General features: G+C 46.5%; 1 protein-coding gene across 1 annotated transcript in view; it reads right to left on the bottom strand.

Moving 5' to 3' along the window:
* The window catches only part of FGD3 (FYVE, RhoGEF and PH domain containing 3), a 283,382-nt gene that overhangs the window by 121,967 nt on the left and 140,583 nt on the right, over nucleotides 1-20,832 (bottom strand). The window contains exons 3-5 of the mRNA XM_075321297.1: nucleotides 20,024-20,207; nucleotides 17,838-18,411; nucleotides 2,829-2,918 (exon numbers count right to left, since the gene is read on the bottom strand). Of these exons, the coding sequence (XP_075177412.1) occupies nucleotides 2,829-2,918; nucleotides 17,838-18,411; nucleotides 20,024-20,207 (848 nt within the window). The remainder of the gene's footprint in view (nucleotides 1-2,828; nucleotides 2,919-17,837; nucleotides 18,412-20,023; nucleotides 20,208-20,832) is intronic.

Genomic DNA, 20,832 nt, shown 5'->3' on the forward strand with positions numbered 1-20,832 from the left:
AAAACAATGCGTTTTTGATGCCTTTTTCACATGCATTTTTTGCCAATGTGTTTTTCATGCATTCTGGACTATAAAATCAAATGCTCTTTTGTAACTTTTTTTATGCATTTTTTCATGTGTTTTTGATGCATTCTGGAGTGGAAAAACACTGCAAATAAACGCTAAAAGAATTGATATCAGCAGATTTATTTCTGCACCAAATTTGCAAAGGAAAAAAACAACATATGCACAAAACTTCAGGATTCTCATGGACTTTGCTGGAATAAGGATTTGCTATCAGTTTTATAACAAAAACACCAAAAAAAGCAATAAAAATGCACTGTGTGCACAGGGCCCAAGTGGTCTTGGTGCTTTTGAGGTCATGACGCTGCATTGTAAGGCTCTGTGCGCACTGGGAAATTAAATTTCCTTGAGAAAATACCGCATGCCCTCAAAGATAACCGCACCCGCGGTAAAAAACCGCGGGAAACCGCACCCGAAAACCGCATGCGGTTTGCCGCGGTTTTACCGCGGTATTATTCGCGGTATTGCCGCGTGCGGGTTGGGATGTGCTTTATTGCATTCAATGCCATAAAGCACATTGAAGAAAAAAAAAAAAAATACATTTAATTCTGATAGTAGATAGACAGAAGAATAGATAGAGGGATAGATAGATAGACAGACAGATAGATAGAGGGATAGATAGAGGGATAGATAGATGACAGATCGCTGCATTTCCCACGGTCGGCAGTGAGTTCACATTACCGGCCGTGGGAAATGACCGGTAATTACCTCTGCTGTCTGCTGCATTCAGCCTGTGTCTGTGACAGTCGCGGCTGGATGTCAGCAGTGCAGGACGCCGGAGCCGGAGCTGTGGATGTCGGAGCGGTGGATTACGCCGGAGCTTTGTTTGGGGGGGGTTAATAAAATGGTGAACGAGGCTTGTTGGTTTTATTTAAAATAAAGGATTTTTCGGTGTCTGTGTTTTTTTCACTTTACTTACGGGTTGATCATGTCAGCTGTCACATAGACGCTGCCATGATCAAGCCTGGGGTTAATGGCGGTGGTCCCCCATCACCATTAACCCCTTGTATTACCTTGCCACCACTGCTACACGGTGGCAAGAAGAGCCGAGGACACTCCCGGTGCTGCCGCATAATGCATGCGACAGTCCCGGGGCAGCTGCGGCTGATATTCTCGGCTGCCGGAGGGGGAGTGAGGCGGGGGACATTACCCCTGCCCCTCTCCCTCCCCAGCCTGAGAATACCGGGCCGCCGCTGTGTGCTTACCTCGGCTGGACGGTAAATATGCAGCGGAGCCCACGTTCTTTTTTTCCTATATTTCCGTTTTCTTTCTATGTGTGTTCTATGTGTCTGTGTCTATGTGTTCTATGTCTGTGATGTCTGTGTGTGTCTGTGATTTGTGTTTGTGTTTACTCTCTGCACGGCTTCCTCTTCCTGTAATGACATCACTTCCCTGCAAACCGCAGACAGGCGATGTACATTACCGGAGGTAAACCGCGACATACCGCAGGGAATAACGCAGGAAAATGCAGTGAACCGCACAGAATTTGCTGCCTGCATTATTCCCTGCGGGATTTCATGATTAACATTGAGTCAATGGAGTGAAATCCCGCAGCGATGTGCGGAAAAGAAGTGACATGCACTTGTTTTTGCTGCGGGATTCCCGCAGCAAAACATGCAGCTGTCAAATTCCGCCCAGTGCGCACAGGATTTTTTTTCTCCATAGGATTTGCTGGTGATTCACTGCAGAGATGTTATGAACATTTTCTGCAGCGAAACATGCAGCAAATCCGCGAAAAATCCGCAGCAAAATCCGGTAAGTGCGCACATAGCCTAAGACTTTCTTTGCTGCAAACAAGGGCAATTAGATAGAGTCGGGGTCAAAGATCTGGATTCCAAATAATTGCACATTTCTGACAGATCACTGGTTACACGGCACAAAGACCGATGATTATGTGACCGGCCTCTTTTTATTGTTTCCTACAGAATTTAAAGGGAATCTGTAGTAAAATCCTTCAGATTCCAGAATTAATCTCATGTTCCAGGTTTTCTTTGCAGCACCCAAATATTTTTAGGCGCTCAGCTCCGAAAGTGAGTGACCACGGCGAGGACACCAAACACGGTAACTCGCACAGCTCTAAGGGCTAGTTCATATGTAGCAGTTCTTTGTCATTTTTTTTTGTGCAGAAGAAAAAACACAAAATTTAATAGTACCCGTAAAATCAATGACATTTTTAAAATTTAATTCTTATGAAATTTTCTTACATTTTGGTGCTTTTAAGAAAAAATGCAACATTTTTACTGATCAAAATAGCACAAAAGAAAAAGCAAAAAAATGCATAATTTCGTTTTCTTGCATTTTTCATTCCGAAAAAAAATGCAACATGTGAACATTCCCTAATGGAGAAAGTCTAATTGTCAACGTAAAAACAAAAACTTTTTTTCTGATAAAATATGAAAGTGTCAAAGGCTACATGCGCACGCTGCATCTTCTGTGTTCACACACTGCAGCCAAAACTGCACGTTGTCAGAGAGCCTGGAAATGTCACAAAAAATGCTTGTAATTGTAGGTGCGTTTTCGGTGCGTTTTTGTGACAAATGTTCACAAAAACGCAGGAAGAATGAACATGCTGCATTTTTTTTGTCACAAACATTTGACAAATACAACGCTGACAAATAAACTGCAACGTGTGCAGCAAATCTGACTTCTCGTAAACTTTGCTGGGAAGTCAAATGTCAGAAAGTTCTGACAACAAAACTGCAGCCAAAAACGCAGCAAAAACGCAGCGTGCGCATGTAGCCTAATAGAGGTTCCTTGCGGGTTACCTGATCCAGCAGATGGAGTCTCCGGACGTACGCCTCCTCCGTGTGCAGCAGCTCATTCGCAATGTTAAACAGCTTCTGGGGTTCGCTGCACTGGAAGATAGATTGGAAAAGAAATCAATAGAAAATCGCTAAGAGGAAGATCTTTCAAGATTTGTTAAAAACAAACTCCAGGACTAAAGCCACTAAAACATTCAAGAAACGGATCATCCAGGAGCCTAAAGAAATGCCGCGGCAGCAATTTAACACTTCTTTTATTTAAAATGTAATTATTATTATTATTATTATTATTATTAAAAGACAAATATTTAATATAAAGTGTAACAGTTTTCTCATCATTCGCCAACATTATACAGCAGTGGGAAAAGTGCACGCGGTGTCAAATGAGTCATAGTCACAACTGTAAAGCTGGAAAATGGTGAATATTGTCACAAATCAGCAGCTGCACTTGGTTTTTCAACCTCTGAAATATTAATATTCATAAACCGGTGTGAAACTTATTAATGAATTTGTCAGGCGTCCCATCAGCGGAGCTATGAAATAACCAACGTCTTACAATGATACAATCCTGGGTGCCGGCAGCCGCCTCCAGACGCGGGTGTTTAATGCGTCCGGTGCCAATACTGAGATGTATGAACAGGTGAAGTCATAGATTTACTGAGGTTGACGTCATTAAACTCCCATTTTTCCCATCCACAGATTCGGTGCCAACAATCTCCAGTTTTGGCACGTGGTTTAGGATGTCACCTTTGTAGGGAACACGCGCAACTTTCCATCAATTGTTTAGAAACACTTATTCACTGAATCAAAATGCAAAAGAGGACGTTACATACAGGAGTCTATAGCGCATTTGATTAGCAAGGAAAAATCCATCTCTGCACATGCGCATCGTAAGGACGCAACGTCGTGCACTCTAGGCCAGGACATCTCTGCACATGAGCATCGTAAGGACGCAGCAACGTCGTGCACTCTAGGCCAGGAAATCTCTGCACATGCGCATCATAAGATCGCAACGTTGTGCACTCTAGGCCAGGACATCTCTGCACATGCGCATCGTAAGGACCACAGCAACGTTGTGCACTCTAGGGCAGGACACCTCTGCACATGTGCATCGTAAGGACGCAGCAACGTCGTGCACTCTAGGCCAGGAAATCTCTGCACATGTGCATCATAAGATCGCAACGTTGTGCACTCTAGGCCAGGACATCTCTGCACATGCGCATCGTAAGGACCACAGCAACGTTGTGCACTCTAGGGCAGGACACTTCTGCACATGTGCATCGTAAGGACGCAGCAACATCGTGTTCTCTAGGCCGGCACATCTCTGTGCATGCGCATCGTAAGGACGCAGCAACGTCGTGTTCTCTATGCCGGGACATCTCTGCACATGCGCATCTTAAGAGTGTAGCCACATCGTGCACTCTAGGCCGGGACATCTCTGCACATGTGCATCGTAAGGACGCAGCAACGTCGTGTTCTCTAGGCCGGGACATCTCTGTGCATGCACATTGTAAGGACGCAGCCACATCATGCACTTGAGACCAGGACTTCCAGCAACGACTAGGCCCAGGACATCCTTGCGCATTTGCAGGGATATCCTGGGCTGAGACTCATCATCTGGAAGTCTGGACCTAGTTGCTGTCGTAAGTCCTTGGCCTAGTATGGGTTTCAGCATGTGATGGTGTTAGTAAGTAGCACCAAGAACCGTATGGGGAACAATGAGCCCCTACAACCTACACACACATTGAACTAATATCGGTCAAACATTACACAGTGTGTCTGGCCGATAGTGCATGGGGGCTTCTGACTGTCCCCCAATAGGTGTCGGAGCAGATAAAAATCGGTCATGTACAATTTCGGACTGATGACTCTGTTGCTCTCTAAGAGTTGATCTTCCCCCAGCCGTCTGTCCTCGCTCAGCCGAGCGTCTTTTCTGTCTATGACAAACTCCCTGCCGAACCTTTAGCCGACCGCTGCCTGAAGTGTACGGACGGCATCAGTCACCGCACCCGCACCAGGAGGGGCGCTCTGGTATTTCTTCCTCCTCATATTGAGCTCAATTATATTTTATTGCCCTAAAGGTTTATCGGTGAGAAGAGGAACGGGCAACGTAAGACGTTTCGGTAAAAGTTGAAGTAAATACAAAAGGAAGTTCAGAAAGAAAATTGCAAAGTGTGGTTTATATTTTACTCTGACAAGACATAAAAGAGGAACCAAAAACACAAAAATAAGTTTACATGGAAAAGTTCAATAATGCGCAATCAAAAACCAGTTTACCCAGTTACTAAGTAGAGTCCACCAGTCACCTCTGCAGTGGAGAGGAAAGCGCGACCGGCACTTTAATTTGTATTTAATACTGTAAATCAATAGAACTTCTGAAAATAAGCAACATTGTAATAATCTTATCAGGGAAATCGGATTCTCTCTCCTCCTGGACGGATCTTTAATATCCAAAATTCAGAATTCCTCGGTAAAATCTGTATTCAGTGAAAACAGAAATTTATATTACTGAGATAAGAGATGACAGCTGGTGATTAAAAGATTCTATGTAGAAAGAAAAGAAGGAAGGGGAAGTGGAAGGGGAAAGAAGGAGGGAAAGAGGAAGGGGAAAGGAAGGGGGAGAGGAAAGGGGAGGGGAAGGGGAAAGGGAAAGGGAAAGGGAGAGAGAGGGGAGGGGGAAGGGGAAGAGGGGGAAAGGAGAGGGGAAAGGGGAAGGGGAACAAGGAGGGAAAGGGGAATGGGAAAGGAAGGAGGAGGAGAAAGGGAAAGGGAAGGAGAAAGGAAGAGGAGAAAGGAGGGGAAGGGGAAAGGGAGAGGGGAGGGAGAAGGGGAAGAGGAAAAAAAAGGGGAAAGGGGAAGGGGAAGAGGAAAAAAAGGGGAAAGGGGAAGGGGAAGAAGGAGGGAAAGGGGAAGGGGAAAGGAAGGGGAAATGGGAAAGAGGAAAGGGAAAGGGGAAAGGGAGAGGGAGAGGGGAGGGGAAAGGGGAAGAGGGAAAAAAGGGGAAAGAGGAGGGGGAAGGGGGAAGGGGAAGAGGGAAAAAAGGGGAAAGAGGAGGGGGAAGGGGAAAGGAGAGGGGGAAGGGGAAAGGAGAGGGGGAAGGGGAAAGGAGAGGGGGAAGGGGAAGGGAGAGGGGGAAGGGGAAGGAAGAGGGGGAAGGGAGAGGGGGAAGGGGAAGGAAGAGGGGTAAGGGGAAGGAAGAGGGGTAAGGGGAAGGAAGAGGGGTAAGGGGAAGGAAGAGGGGGAAGGGAGAGGGGGAAGGGAGAGGGGGAAGGGAGAGGGGGAAGGGAGAGGGGGAAGGGAGAGGGGGAAGGGAGAGGGGGAAGGGAGAGGGGGAAGGGAGAGGGGGAAGGGAGAGGGGGAAGGGAGAGGTGGAAGGGAGAGGGGGAGGGGAGAGGGGGAGGGAGAGGGGGGAGGGAGAGGGGGGAGGGAGAGGAGAAAGGTGAAGAGAAAGGGGAAGGGAGAGGGGGAAGGGAGTGGGGGAAGGGGAAGAATTCAGAATTCAAAAGAACTGCTAGATCTGCAGCAGATTAAGCTGCTATGTGATCATAACTGCAGCAAGCAGCCCAGCAAGTGACATCACTGGAATCAGGGTCTCTACCCCTACATTATGCATCTCTCAGATGAGGGAGCAAAATCCCGGTGACGGATTCCCTTTATTTGAAAGATTTTTATTTTTTTTTTAAGACCTTAAACTATCTGCATTTTCATTGTCAATTACTTTATATTTTATTTATTAAATGCTGTGGTCAGAGTTTACAGCGCCTTAACGTCTATTGAAAAACCTACTTTCACAGTATTTTGATTCACTGACTGTTTTTGTAGCATTTTTGGGATCAGTGGTGGTTTCAGTATTATGCAGTATGCTATATATATATATATATATATATATATATATTATATATATATATATATATATATATATATATTGAATTTGTTTCCATTGCCTTTTGCTAGAATACTTCAAATATGCCACAAAAGAAACAAACACAGGCATACAAAATAAAAAAGTAACGGGAGCATTATGAGATTAATTAATCTTCCATATAGAGATATTGCACACCTATTATATATTGATTATCTTTCATTCTTGAGTGTTTGGTGGTATACAAGTATCTAATTATATTATGTTGTTGTTTAATCATATAACCCGTTTTATTTAAACTCAAGCGCCTGTGAATAGAATAAATTAAACATTTAAAAAATATATAATTATTAAGTTTTAAAATAATATAGAAAACAAATTAAAACCTTAAAATTAGCTTCAGCCGGCCATTCCTCTGTCTGGGGAATGTGCAGTATTTATTCATTGCTTTGGCCCAAACACTTGTATTTTTCATGAATCAATTATTGTTTTTCTTGATTACAAAATTCAGAAGCAACAAAGTCATTATGTGATATGATGGCGGCCGGCGCGCATCTGCTGAGTGTCCCGTCTTTCTTGTGGCCTTTTCCTCCATCTTTGCAGTTCTGGTAATTTTCTGCCGCATCCCCCGGGGGTTGGAGGGTCGTAGTCACCATCGTCCCTGCACGGACGCTGCATTAACGATCATTAATTAGCAAACTGGCGACTCAAGCAAAAGAAAATCCATCTTCATTTTCCTCCCATTACTTCACATTAGAGGAAACCGTTAAATGTTAACATTTGCAAATTGTTTCATTTAAAGGAATGTAAATATTAAGTTACTAAATTTAATTTCACATCAAATGGAATATTTTGTTTCGAAAATAAATTACAAATTTCTGCTTCTCGCTCAGATGAGTTTTGCAACTATGTGATTCATTTAGAAGGAAACGACTGTCTAAAAAAGCTAGAATTTTTTATTTTTTTTTATTTTTCATTCTTGTAAGTTTTTTTTATTTTAATTTTATTTTACTAGCAATTCCTAAAAATTGTCCTAGAAGGTTTTTCTATTGAATTCCAAAGAGAAATAAAAATTGTGCAAAAGGAACATGGTAGAAGAAGATCTGAATTTATCATAGACCAGTGCCTAAGGGAAATCCCGGGCAAAGGGATGCAGGTACAGTGCCTTAAAAAAAGGATTCACCCTCCATCAGCTTTTCCACCATTTTTCACATTACACCCACAAATTTATATGTATTTTATTGGGATTTTATGTGACACCAAAACAAAGTACAAGTAATTGTGACATGTAGAGGAAATGATTCCTGGTTTTCTAAATATTTTGCAAATATAAATCTGAAAATTGTGTTGTGCATTTGTATTCATCCCCCGGAGTCAGTACTTTGTAGGACCACCATTCTCTGTCTTGCATTTGGAGTCAGTATTTGTAGGACCCTCTGTCTCCCTCTTTTGGGGTCTCTCCAGCTTTTCCCATCCAGAGGTGATATTTCCTCTTCTTCTCTCACACAGTAAGATTGGATGGAGACGTCTGTGATCGGTGATTTTCCCGTCTTGTCACAGATTCTCGGTGGATTTGGGTCTGGACTCAAGAATATGCTCTGATCTGAACCCTCCATTGTAGCTCTGCAGGAGGTTTAGAGTCATTGTCCCTCTGAAAGATGAACCTATGCCCTGGTCTCACGTTTTCTGCAGCCTCTAAGGGTATGCGGCCCCGATCAGGCCTCACTGTGTCCTGGACGCGGCGGGTCCTGGTCTGCTGGGCCACGCGTCTCCTCTGCAGAAGACCACAGCTGCTCGTACCTACGATCAGGATTCAGAGCGCTGCGGTCTCCCCGCTGTGTTCTCCCTATGGAGGACACATGTGAATACGCAGCAAACAATGACATGCTGTGGTCTGGAAAGACGCACCGCAGGTCTGTGGAAAAGACAAGCACAGTGGATATGGGATTTCTAGAAATCCATCCACTGTGCTTGTACTGTACAACGCAGGGTTTTGGATGCAGCTGATCGTGGGCACGCACCCTAACTGGTTTTCCTCCAGGATCATCCTGTATTTAGCTCCATCCACCTTCCCATTACCTCTGCCCATCACCTGCCCCTGCTGAAGAAAAGTCTCCCCACAGCAGGATGCTGCTACCACCATGTGCGACGGCAGGGAGGGTGTTTTCAGGGTGATGTGCAGTGTTAGTTATTCACGACACATAGCGTTTTTCATTTAGCCCAAAATATCCTACTTTGGTCTCATCTGAGCAGAGCTTCCATGGCTCGCTGTGTCATCTACATGGCATGTGGAAAAAGGTGATCTGGACAGAGGAGACAAAAGTAGAAATTTTTTTTAGGCTAATGCACAGCAATGTAAAAATGACATTAATGTGCACAGGTTCTGTCTTTACCAGAAGCACAATAATGCTACCATGACTGGGCTCGTGCAGGAGGTGGGCACGCCGAAACCAGCAACTATTTCAACTGGATGTATGTCTGAGTATGCACATTCATCAGAAATGCATTGCGACAAAGAGACCCATCAGGTCCTTCCACTGCAACACAAGCCGCCGTCCAATCGGAGGTTGGTAGCTGACAGTGTGAAAGTCACTGGTGGCGCATTGTAGGGACGTCATGCGCTGCCTAGGGCATGTCTGTTGAAGCTTGCTGCCGGCTATGGAATAGGACGCCGCATACTGTGGGAGCATGGGAAGGCGTGTAAAATTGTTCATTTTTTTATATGTACATGAGCTGCAGAATAGAGACATTACTATAGGAACAAGCCCAAGATGGGACACATTATACCAGGATGGGGGACATATAATACATATGGGGCACAGGATGGGGGCATATATTACCAGAATGGGCCTAGGATAGGGGGCAATAAACCAGGATGGGGGACATATATTACTGGAAGGGACCCAGGATTTGGGACATGAAACCATGGAAGGGCCAAGGATGGAGAAATTATAAAAGGATGGAGGATATTATACCTGGAAGGGGCCCAGGATGGGGAACATTATTACAGGAAGGGGACAGAATGGGAATAGAGGACATTATTACAGGAAGAGGACAGAATGGGAATAGAGGACATTATTACAGGAAGAGGACAGAATGGGAATAGAGGACATTATTACAGGAAGAGGACAGAATGGGAATAGAGGACATTATTACAGGAAGAGGACAGAATGCTGGACATTATTACAGGATGAGGAACATTGTTAAAAGGAGTTGTCCGACAAACTCAAAAATTTTTGTTAAGCTAATCTGTGCTGTATTGTCATATAAAACACACCTACATTGTTATTTCTTGTTTTCTAACGTTTGCTCCTCTTGAATTATCCCTTTATTCTCTGCAGCTCTTTGTTTACATTCAGCTCCAGCAAACATAAGTTCCTGTGCCAAACCTCCCAGTCAGAGCTGGCACCGCCCGGCCCCAGTGTCCAGCCCCGCCCCCTGCACACACATTCCATGTCCGTATTCTGCCCAGCACTGACCTGTTATCACTACAGCATTGGAAATAACAGCCCCACATCAGGCTCTGCACCCCCCACCACATCAGGCTCTGCACCCCCCACCACATCGGGCTCTGCACCGCACACACACACCGGGCTCTGCACCACACACACACATCGGGCTCTGCACCGCACACACATATGGCTCTGCACCGCACACCACATCGGGCTCTGCACCGCACACACACATCGGGCTCTGCACACCACACACACACACATCTGGCTCTGCACCGCACACACATTGGGCTCTGCACCGCACACACACATTGGGCTCTGCACACCACACACACATCTGGCTCTGCACCGCACACACACACATCGGGCTCTGTACACCACACACACATATGGCTCTGCATCGCACACACACACAGGGCTCTGCACCGCACACACACATCAGACTCTGCACCGCACACACACACACACACACACACACACATTGGGCTCTGCACACCACACACACACAGGGCTCTGCACACCACACACACAGGGCTCTGCACAACACACACAGGGCTCTGCACACCACACACACATAGGGCTCTGAACCCCACACACAAACATAGGGCTCTGCACCCCACATACACAGGGCTCTGCACCCCACACACACAGGGCTCTGTACCCCACACACACAGGGATCTGCACCCCACACACACAGGGCTCTGCACCCCACACACACACACACACACAGGGCTCTGCACCCCACACACACACATAGGGCTCTGCACACCACACACACACATAGTGCTCTGCACCCCACACACGCACACACACACACACACACACACACACACTTAGGGCTCTGCACCCCCCCACACACACACATAGGGCTCTGCACCCCACACACACACACATAGGGCTCTGCACCCCACACACACACACATAGGGCTCTGCAACCCTCCCCCCCACACACACACAGCGCTCTGTTCCAACCCCCCCCATCGTTCTGCACCAACCCCCATAGGGAACACATGTAGGTGTGACGCCCTGGACTAGCCAGGTAGTCACAGACATAACAACATACACCCCCCCACCCTAGACAGTTACAACAGTCAGACAAAAAAACCCTTGTTGCCTTCCTCCAGGGTCTGATTTCCACACCAGGTGGGGCGGAGCCAGGCGGTTGGCCCCACCCACCGAGGAGTTCACAGGCCTGGAGGCGGAAAAAGTAGATAGTGTTTGGAGGTGAAAGTGAGAGGACACAAACTGCAAGTGTCTGGGATGGAGCCCAGGCACTGACAGCAAGGTTGGCAGACGGTGGTGGCCGTCTGCAGGAGTTAGCAGATCTCTGCGGAACCGTAGGACCGGGGCTGGGCGGTGGCCCACCGGTACCGAACCGGGGAGCAGAGTGAAGTTAAGCACACAGGCAGGGCCATCAGACCCCGACTAGGCTTGGAGCCGCCGACAACGGTCAAATCAGAGTGTGACCGAAACCCCAGGGGTTTCCTAACAGCCAAGTCCTGCTAGAAGGCAACAGTCCACACCGTGAGGATATACAGCCACCGCCACAGGCTAGAGATCCAAGGGCCAGCGCCTGCGGGCAAAACGGGCTCCTACGGCACCTATACGCCGGGGAGCGGACTACCGGTGGGCAACCACAGGAGTCAGAACATTCTAACAAGGTGCAGGGAAAGACAGCCACCATCAGCCGTCCGGGGAGAGCACAACAACAGCAACACTGCAGCCGGCTGCGGGACCCATCCATCCGGCCGTTTTGGTTTACCAGAGACTCTGTCATTGATTGTCTGAGTGAGTACACTAGTGCCATCTGGCACTGCGCCGCGCTGTCCCTGCAACCCTGCACCCCAGCCATCCAGCCTCCCCGTTACATCACCGGGCCCCGGGAGCGCCGACCCCCTACCCACGGAGGGGACAACATCCTAGCTGCTCCCTGCCATCACTCCCGGGATCCCAGTCACCAGCAGCGGTTGTGCCATCATCACCACGTCCCGTGGGTGGCGTCAAGAACTTTCTCCCCAAACAAATCATCCCTTTTCACTCATGGGTGAGGAGCGCTGCTCGAGTCCCCGGGTCCGACCCACCGCTCGAGCCACCGAGCAGCAACAACAGAAGCCCCGGACCCGAGCGTGGCGAGCGCATCCCCTCCGCCCGCGACATAGGGAATACATACTTACCCCTCCTCGGTCCCCGCCGCTCCTGCACGTTCGTCCGCTGTCTGGTCTGGACATATCAGCACAGTAGTGACGTCACCGTTGTCCTGAACTGTCAGACACAGACAGCGGGACAGTGATGAGAAGCAGCGCTCCCTCTCATCGTGCTTTCAGATGCCGGTACATTTGAATGTGCGATCCTGAGCAGGGGGCCCGGTGCTGGCGGTGACACCGTGGGCAGCCGCCGCCAGGCCCCTTTCCTCAGCTCACGGGTCCCACAGCAGTGTCGGGGGAGGTTGCAGGGAGAGTACGGGGTGAGGGAGAATGTGTGGGAGGGTGCGCAGAAGGGGGGCGGGGACTCACGCACTGCACCCGCCCAGCAGAGAGGCGACATGCTGTTCACAGATTTGCATGTCAACATGGTCCTGTTGAAACTGGTGCAGAAAATCTGCAACATCAAAAACACCTCAAATACTCAATGATGGAACATAGACAAAACTGACCCCAACAAAGAGTGTCCTAAAGTGGCAGAAGACGGAGTTTTTGTTTTCCTGTAAGGCTAGGTTCACACACTGCGGTTTTTTTACGCTGCGTTTGTGCGTTTTTTGCGGCAAAAACCGCACAAAAATGCACCCGCAGCAAAAACGCATGCGTTTTTACCGCGATTTCGTGCGTTTTTTGCTGCGTTTTTGCTCACTGTGTTTTTATGCGTTTTTTATCAGTGAACAATGCCATTAAAGATTGTTGAAGAAAAAAAAAAAAGTCTTATGTCATTTCCTTCTTCAATATGTTCTTCATTCTCCACTAGTGTATGCTACATACAAGACTGTATGCTGGAGGGAGAGTCAGGGGGAGCAGAACTACAAGGCTCAGCATACTCCATCCAATAGTTTATGCAGGAGAGCAGACAGCAGCTGCAAAAAAAAAAAAAATACTCACTTATGTGCTGATTACCGGCAGCTCCTGGAGCGGAGTCTGATCCCGTCCGATCGCTGCAGGAGCTGCCGGTAATCAGCTGATGAAGTCTCCTAATGGCATCAGCTGATAGTTGAAGCTGGCCGGCGTCACCGCGAGACTTATGATCAGCTGATGCGTCAGGTGACTGCATCAGGTGATCCATCGCCAGGTCCTGCAGATATTGGACGTGCCTGAGAGCACACAGCCGGAGCGGCGGTACCGGGAGAGGAGCTGGGAGCGGATATGGCACCGGGAGTCTGCAGACAGGGGAGTATAACATTTTTTTTTCTTCTACTGTTCACTTTTGATTTCGCAGCTGCTTCCACCTTCCGCCCAGACATGACGCCGCACGGGAGCAGACATGGCGCCGGATGGGAGGTGGACGCAGCGGTGACGGTACCAGGAGGATTCACGCTTCTGTGTTTACTGACAGAAGGAATCCTCTTCCTGTACATGTCACTTTACTACCTACCCCTTGCGTTTATAGCTGCGTTTTTAGTCATAGAAACGCACTAAAATGCAGCTATGTTTGCAACTTGCATTTTTCATTGCTTTTTTGAAAATCTCATTGAACTCAATGGGTGGAAAACGCAGTGAAAAACGCAAAAATAATTGACATGCTGTGTTTTTGTGTGCACCACAAAACGCAGCTAAAAAAAAAACACTGTGTGCAGACAGCAAAAATGAAAACTCATAGACTTTGCTGGGGAAGCAAAGTCATGCAGTTTTCTGAGCAGAAACGCACCCGAAAAACGCACTGTGTGAACTAACCCTAAAGCCCTCCATCCGTGCACAGCCGCAGGACACTATAGACACTGTGCGTAATATTACCTGGAGGGAAGGTTCTGCAGATTATCACGATTGGATCTGATGTAATCTATATGTATATATAATAAATGCGCAGATTTGCGTTTCCTTAATCTCTCTTCGCCATACAATCATCTGCAGCATTTAGCCCATTCATTATCGAGCTAATTGAGGCGATGGACGGGTTCTAACGGATCAGTCAATTCATTGATTTCATGCATCATTTACAGACAGACAAATCCCATTAACTAAATAATCTGGCAATTAAATATTTTGTTACCTTCACTTTCTTGTGGTTTTATTTACACATTCCTAACGTTTTCTCAAAACCCACAGAAAAAAATAAAAAGCGCGACTCCCTAAATCCCAGTACGATGCCGTAAAAAAGCATTTGGAGGAGAAAAAAAAATTAAATAAATCAGAAAATGTATTTTTTTTCCCTGCAGCTTTGGAGCTTTTTTCATCTCTCTACATGCAGGATTTTACCTATGATAAATGATGATCCTTACAGTAATCTGTCACCAACAAACTGCGGTAAAGTCATCAGTTTCTGCACCAGGAATATCGCGCTGTGAGGTCCGTGGTATTAACCATAGCAGGGTATTAGGGAAGCGCCTTTATGTTACACATCCCATAACTCAATGAACTGGTTACATGAAATGTTGAATTTTTACTTTTTCTTTATCCTTTCATTGAATGTAGCTTTGTATCGTTTTTCTGCCAGGACATGCAGGTCTCTAAACCTGAGTTTACGGAGTTCACCTGAGGTCAGGCTACCTGCACTCAGAGGTGGAGGACTGTGAAAAGGTCCCACTAAGATTGCAAATAACCTGACTGACATCACCGCTTATCGCTGCAGCTCATTTATTCTCTGCCTGAACCTCACAGCGTTTGGTCATGTACCATGATGGCACACTGTGGCTTCAGATGTAGAAGAGCTGGAAGCGTCGTGGGACCTTGTGCGGATTACATTGGACCTGCAGGAGTGTTTTGGGGGTTAATAAAGTGGTGAAAGAGGGTGTTCTTTTATATTTTATTTCAAAGAAAGAATTTTTTGGGCGTTTGTGTTTATTTACTTTCACTTACAAATTAATAATGGAGGAGGTCTCATAGACCCTCCCAATAATAACTAATTTAAGGCTTAGTCGCAGCTGTGAGTTGCCATTACTACCTTATTACCCAGATTGCCACCGCACCAGGGCAAATGGGAAGTGCTGGGAATATTTCATCTAAGGGATGTGGCAATCTTGGGCGGCTGCAGGCTGATATTTTTATGTTGGGGGAGCCCAATAGGCATGGGTCTCCCCAGCCTGAGAATACCAGCCCCCAGCTGTTGGTTTTTTTTCTTGGCTGGGTATCAAAATTGGGGGAAACTGCACGCCTTTTTGTATTATTAATTTATTTAAGTGAATAATTAGAAAATAAGCTGCATGCGGTTCCTCTTATATTGATACACAGCCAAGATAGGCACACAGCTGGGAGCTGCAGCCGTATGCTTAATCTGTGCTGGGCATCATAATAATACGAGGGGACCCTATGTCAATTTTTTATGAGCCTAGAATGTACGGACTCCTTCCAGGAAACCGCGCGGATCAGGACTTTTACAGTCTGGGATGAGTGCATCACTAGTCATCACCAATCATGAGAATAATGGGAACCAGGACACCATCGATTAGAACCGACTCATCCAGACAACTCTTTGTTGACCAACAATATGGTTGGATCAAATATTGAAGACCTAAATATAATATAGGTAAATAAAAACGATTTATATTTGCTATTTATTATAATAATATTTTACAATAAAAACATCTACAATTCCAAACCAAAAACCAGAACTAAGAGAGCAAATTACAATCCTGGACAAGTCCATCGAATCCCAGACATTAATGTCCCAGAAGGATGACGGAGACCTCATTAGGCAGCCGCTGCGCTCCACAAGGACCGTCAATTCTACGGGGTCTTATAAATGGAACATAAAACCGATACTTTATTAGCTCAGCTTCCTGCATGGAATCAATATATTCATCGTATTAACACAGACGCGGCACTGGTAATGTGCTCACTTCATGAAGATACATGAACCCTGGTAACATTTTACAGATATAGACAATTTTATGGAGTTCAGTTCATCCATAACTCAGATATAGGACGAGGAAACTAGAAGTCACGGATTTGTGGAGCTATTTGCACGGAGCCGGTAGAACATTGCACAGAAAGCTGGTTGTACATCACATGCTGTTGGTTGAATCCCCCACCGGCCACCAGGGCTCCTCTGAACCCCACATAAACTTGCACATGTTGAAATCACGCCGGCCAATCCTTCTTTACCCAACATCTGCTGTTGACGGACTCTTGTGATCATCCGATGGTGCCAAAATGAGTTTGGTCAAATTTAATCAAATAAATATTAAATTAAAAGGAATAAAAATGTCAAATTGTTGCCATTCAGTCACCAATTACTACATTAATTGCCATATAGTGTCCATATAATACATTTATAGAATTTCCACATTATTAATGAGCAAGTAAAACTGCCATCAAGTGTCCAGCTAGTACCACCAAACAATGCCCGGGGCGAGGGCAGGAAAGCGTCATCCTCCACTGTCAGGAAGGTCTCCTATGCGATTGCGGAAGTTGTCAACCCTAAAATGATTACTGATAATTGGCCTGGAATGTGCTCCAACCCCAACACACACGATCACATAGTATAGATTATATCTGGGCTGGTGTTACAATGTGAGCATCCCTGGGGAACCCGGTAGCAATCAGCGCCCATATAACATCTGTTCTGGACGATCCACAACCTCATGGAGAGGAGTTGACGGCCTTGATGACTGGTTTTTATTTCAATATTCGAAAAAGAGGATCAAACAATCAGAAGACCAAAGACAGACAAAACGTTAGGCATGAAACTCAACCAAAATGGTTAACTTTGCCCATACCGGCCACCCTCCGCGCCTCTTCTTTTCACATTCTTCGGTTCCGCACCTCTTATTTGGACTTTTTCACTCTGGACGGGGACTTCCGCCTCGGAGGTCATGGCACACTGTGTCATTGTTGTGGAAGTTGTGGCATCACTACAATACGATGTGCGTCACCCGAGGACCAGTCAGCGCCTCTGACAACGCAGCCAAGATACAAAGTGCTCTCCGACATCCGAGGCCTGGTGGAGATGAAAGTCCCAGCCCAGAGTGAAAAGCCAAAAAAAGATGTGCCCAACCGGGGAAGACAATTAGAAGAGGCGTGGAGGACTGCATAATTGGAGACTTTGGAGCAGTGAGAGGAGTAGTTTGCTTTTTAACATTTGCCAGCCCTCTACGGTTCAGCAAGATGGCGGCTACGGCATCCCACCATATTGCTGAATTCACTTGGAGCTAAATGCAAAAAAAAAATCCATATTTTGCAGAATACTAATTTTTGACAAATTTTAGGAGAATTAAATTCCTCTTGCGGACATTCCTTCAATCATCATTTTACAATTTTTATTAGCAAAGGTGAAAGTGATAAGTCGATTTGCCGAGCTGACCAGTAATCACTTTGCACAATCGGCCTCGTTGATGTTCATACGATTGATCCAATCATTCACAAGCAAGTTCATTGCTCCAGACGGTCCAATAGACCATTAACTACCAGCATTGTGGATGATAATAAACCTACGTGTGCCGCGGGAGGGGTGGGATCTAGCGCTATACCTTCCTGTATGGAGAAAACTCCTTGTCCGTGAGTTATCATTACATAACAATATTTAGACCTGAGGTTATATTCTGGACATGGCTCTTACCTTGGTGGCGTCCCCGTTCTCGGGCTTCGTCAGTTCTGTGCTTTCATGCTCTTCGCTGCTTCCTTCATCCATGTCACTGTCTTCATCCTGAGTTGAGTCCCGCTTTTGGTCCACAGATGTCCTCGTGCCCATTCCAATATTTGCAACCGGTAACATCAGCTTTCTTGGTTCCACAGTGTCATCGTTGGAGAACACCTCTCCGACCACACAGCACGAGGGGCTATCGATGCCGCTGTCCCGGTTGGGTATTTTACCATTGTCGTTTTGATCTACGGTGAGGTCCTCGTTGTCGTTTCCTCGGTTTGATTCCTCCAGTCTATGTACGGATGACGTTTCTCCGCAGCTATTGATGTCAGTGATGCCCAAGTCCTTAAACTTAATATTATCAGAATTTGCCATTTCTGGGCTGTGAGACATCGAAGGGTCATTGTCATCGGGTCCAGTCTGTTCATCCGCAGACAATCCACTCTCAATGGCAGAGTCATTCCTGGATGAGCGCGGGCACGGCGAAGCTCCAGATCCACGGTCCATTCTCAGATTGGAAGTTTTTTGCTTCACAGGTTTAATCGGTTGTCTGAAAAATCAGGAACCAGTTATATTGGTTGTTACAGCTATTGTCAATTTACATAACACTAATTATTTTCAGTAGGAAAGCTTGAAAAGTGCAACTGACTGTGCGCAACCGAAACGTGCAACTGACTGTGCGCAAATGAAATATGCAACTGACTATGCGCAGCCGATATGTGCAACTGACTGTGCGCAACCGAAATATGCAAATGACAGTGCGCAACCGAAATGTGCAACTGACTGTGCGCAACCGAAACGTGCAACTGACTGTGCGCAACCGAAACGTGCAACGGACTGTGTGCAACCGAAACGTGCAACGGACTGTGCACAACCGAAACGTGCAACGGACTGTGCGCAACCGAAACGTGCAACGGACTGTGCGCAACCGAAACGTGCAACTGTGTGGAACCGAAACGTGCAACAGACTGTGCGCAACCGAAACGTGCAACGGACTGTGCGCAAATGAAATATGCAACTGTGTGCAACCGAAATGTGCAACTGACTGTGCGCAACCGAAACGTGCAACGGACTGTGCGCAACCGAAACATGCAACGGACTGTGCGCAACCAAAACGTGCAACTGTGTGCAACCGAAACGTGCAACGGACTGTGCACAACCGAAACGTGCAACGGACTGTACGCAAATGAAATATGCAACTGATTATGCGCAGCCGATATATGCAACTGACTGTGCGCAACAAAAATATGCAAATGACTGTGCACAACCGAAACGTGCAACTGACTGTGCGCGACCAAAACGTGCAACTGTGTGCAACCGAAACATGCAACGGACTGTGCGCAACCGAAACGTGCAACGGACTGTGCACAACCAAAATATGCAATGGTGGGCCATGTAATGTCATTGGAAGAGCAGAAAAGATTTATTTCCTCTACAACTGTATTAAAAAAGCCTGCTCAAAATTCGTGGCTTATGTCTAGACTTACAGATTGAGATTAGTGATGGACGACCATGCTCGGGTGCTCAGTACTCAAAATAGGCAGGTCCAACGCTTGGATGGGCTCCACTCGAGTACCCAGTATAATGGACGTCAATGGGAAATTGAAAAATCTTCTGGAAAAATGCTTGAGTTTCCCATTGACTTCCACTATGCTGGGACTCAACTTGGGACTGAGAATGAGAACACCCTTATAAGCCGATAACCTTTTCAATGGTCTGACCACCGGAGACATCACAGATCTTTACAACGAAGCTCTGAAAGCCCCTATATCTGGGTCACAACCACCCGAAAATTCCAGCACAATCCGAACAATATGGCACCCCCCACTCCATTGATTCTCTATTGGAAAAGCCGGGCGCGGTTCTTGGCCATTTCTTCCAGTAATCCAATAGACAATGAATGGCGCTCGACTCCAGTCTCCTGGGATGAAGCAATTCAGAGTCCTGTTTTCAGGATCGATGGGGTCCGGCGGTTGGGCCACCACCAATTAGGAGGTTATTTTGTATCCAATTGATAGGCGATACTTTTAAATGTTGGGAATAACCCTTCAGATGAGTAGTGAATTTTGGACCGGTTGCTTTACGAAGCGCTGATCACAATGCGCCTCTTGCTGGGACGTCTCGTGTTTAGCGGTAATCTGCAAGAAAATGCTCAAAATTACCTGAAATTCTCAAACTTTTTGATGAGAATACTGATGTCGGACGTGTGAGTCTGGTTCCTCGGTCGGGTTCCCAATCTTCTGGTGGCTTTAGGTACAGATGGCAATGGTCGTGAGGGTGGTGGAGGGATTCTTGGGCCGGACCGGTCTTGTCCTCCGGATAGGAGATGAGGCGGCTTAGGAGGTACTGATAACAAAGAAGAGAATAACATTACAATCTGTCAGCAGGACAACAATGGTTTGCTTCCATTTCCACACAAATCTATGGAGCATTGTGCACCGATAAATGGGAGCGGCCATTCACGCCCCAATGTGTGTACCATGCCTCGTAAATCAATGCAAGGCAAGGACAGGTCTGCGACCAACGAGCAAATGACAAACCCAGGAAGAAAAAAGAGAAAACGCAACATTTTACCAGTATAATGTGGATGTAGAACAGAAGCACAAACCGTAAAAAGGGAACTTTCTCCACCAGCTCGGCCCTCCGCAGCCCCTTATGAGTCTCTTCCTCTGTTCATTGTGGCCGCGGCCATCAGCTCATTCCCCTACATGCAATGATAGTAGATGGGAACTCAAAGTGACAATGCTCCCTCCCTATTGGCTATTTGAGCCGAGGTTAAAATGATCAGAAAATGACCAAGAGTTTAATTCAGGCTTTTCTGTTATATGTATTTAACAAAAAAAATATATATAAAAATTTGCAAAAGCCCCAGTGGCCAGTGTGAGAATTGCAAGATATAAAGTGGCCGGGTCCTGCCCATCTGCCCCCAATTCAAATGAAAAGGAGGGGGGTGAGTGCAGTACCGGCTGCG

This window comes from Anomaloglossus baeobatrachus, chromosome 8 (genome assembly GCF_048569485.1).
Source record: "Anomaloglossus baeobatrachus isolate aAnoBae1 chromosome 8, aAnoBae1.hap1, whole genome shotgun sequence".
Taxonomy (NCBI): domain Eukaryota; kingdom Metazoa; phylum Chordata; class Amphibia; order Anura; family Aromobatidae; genus Anomaloglossus; species Anomaloglossus baeobatrachus.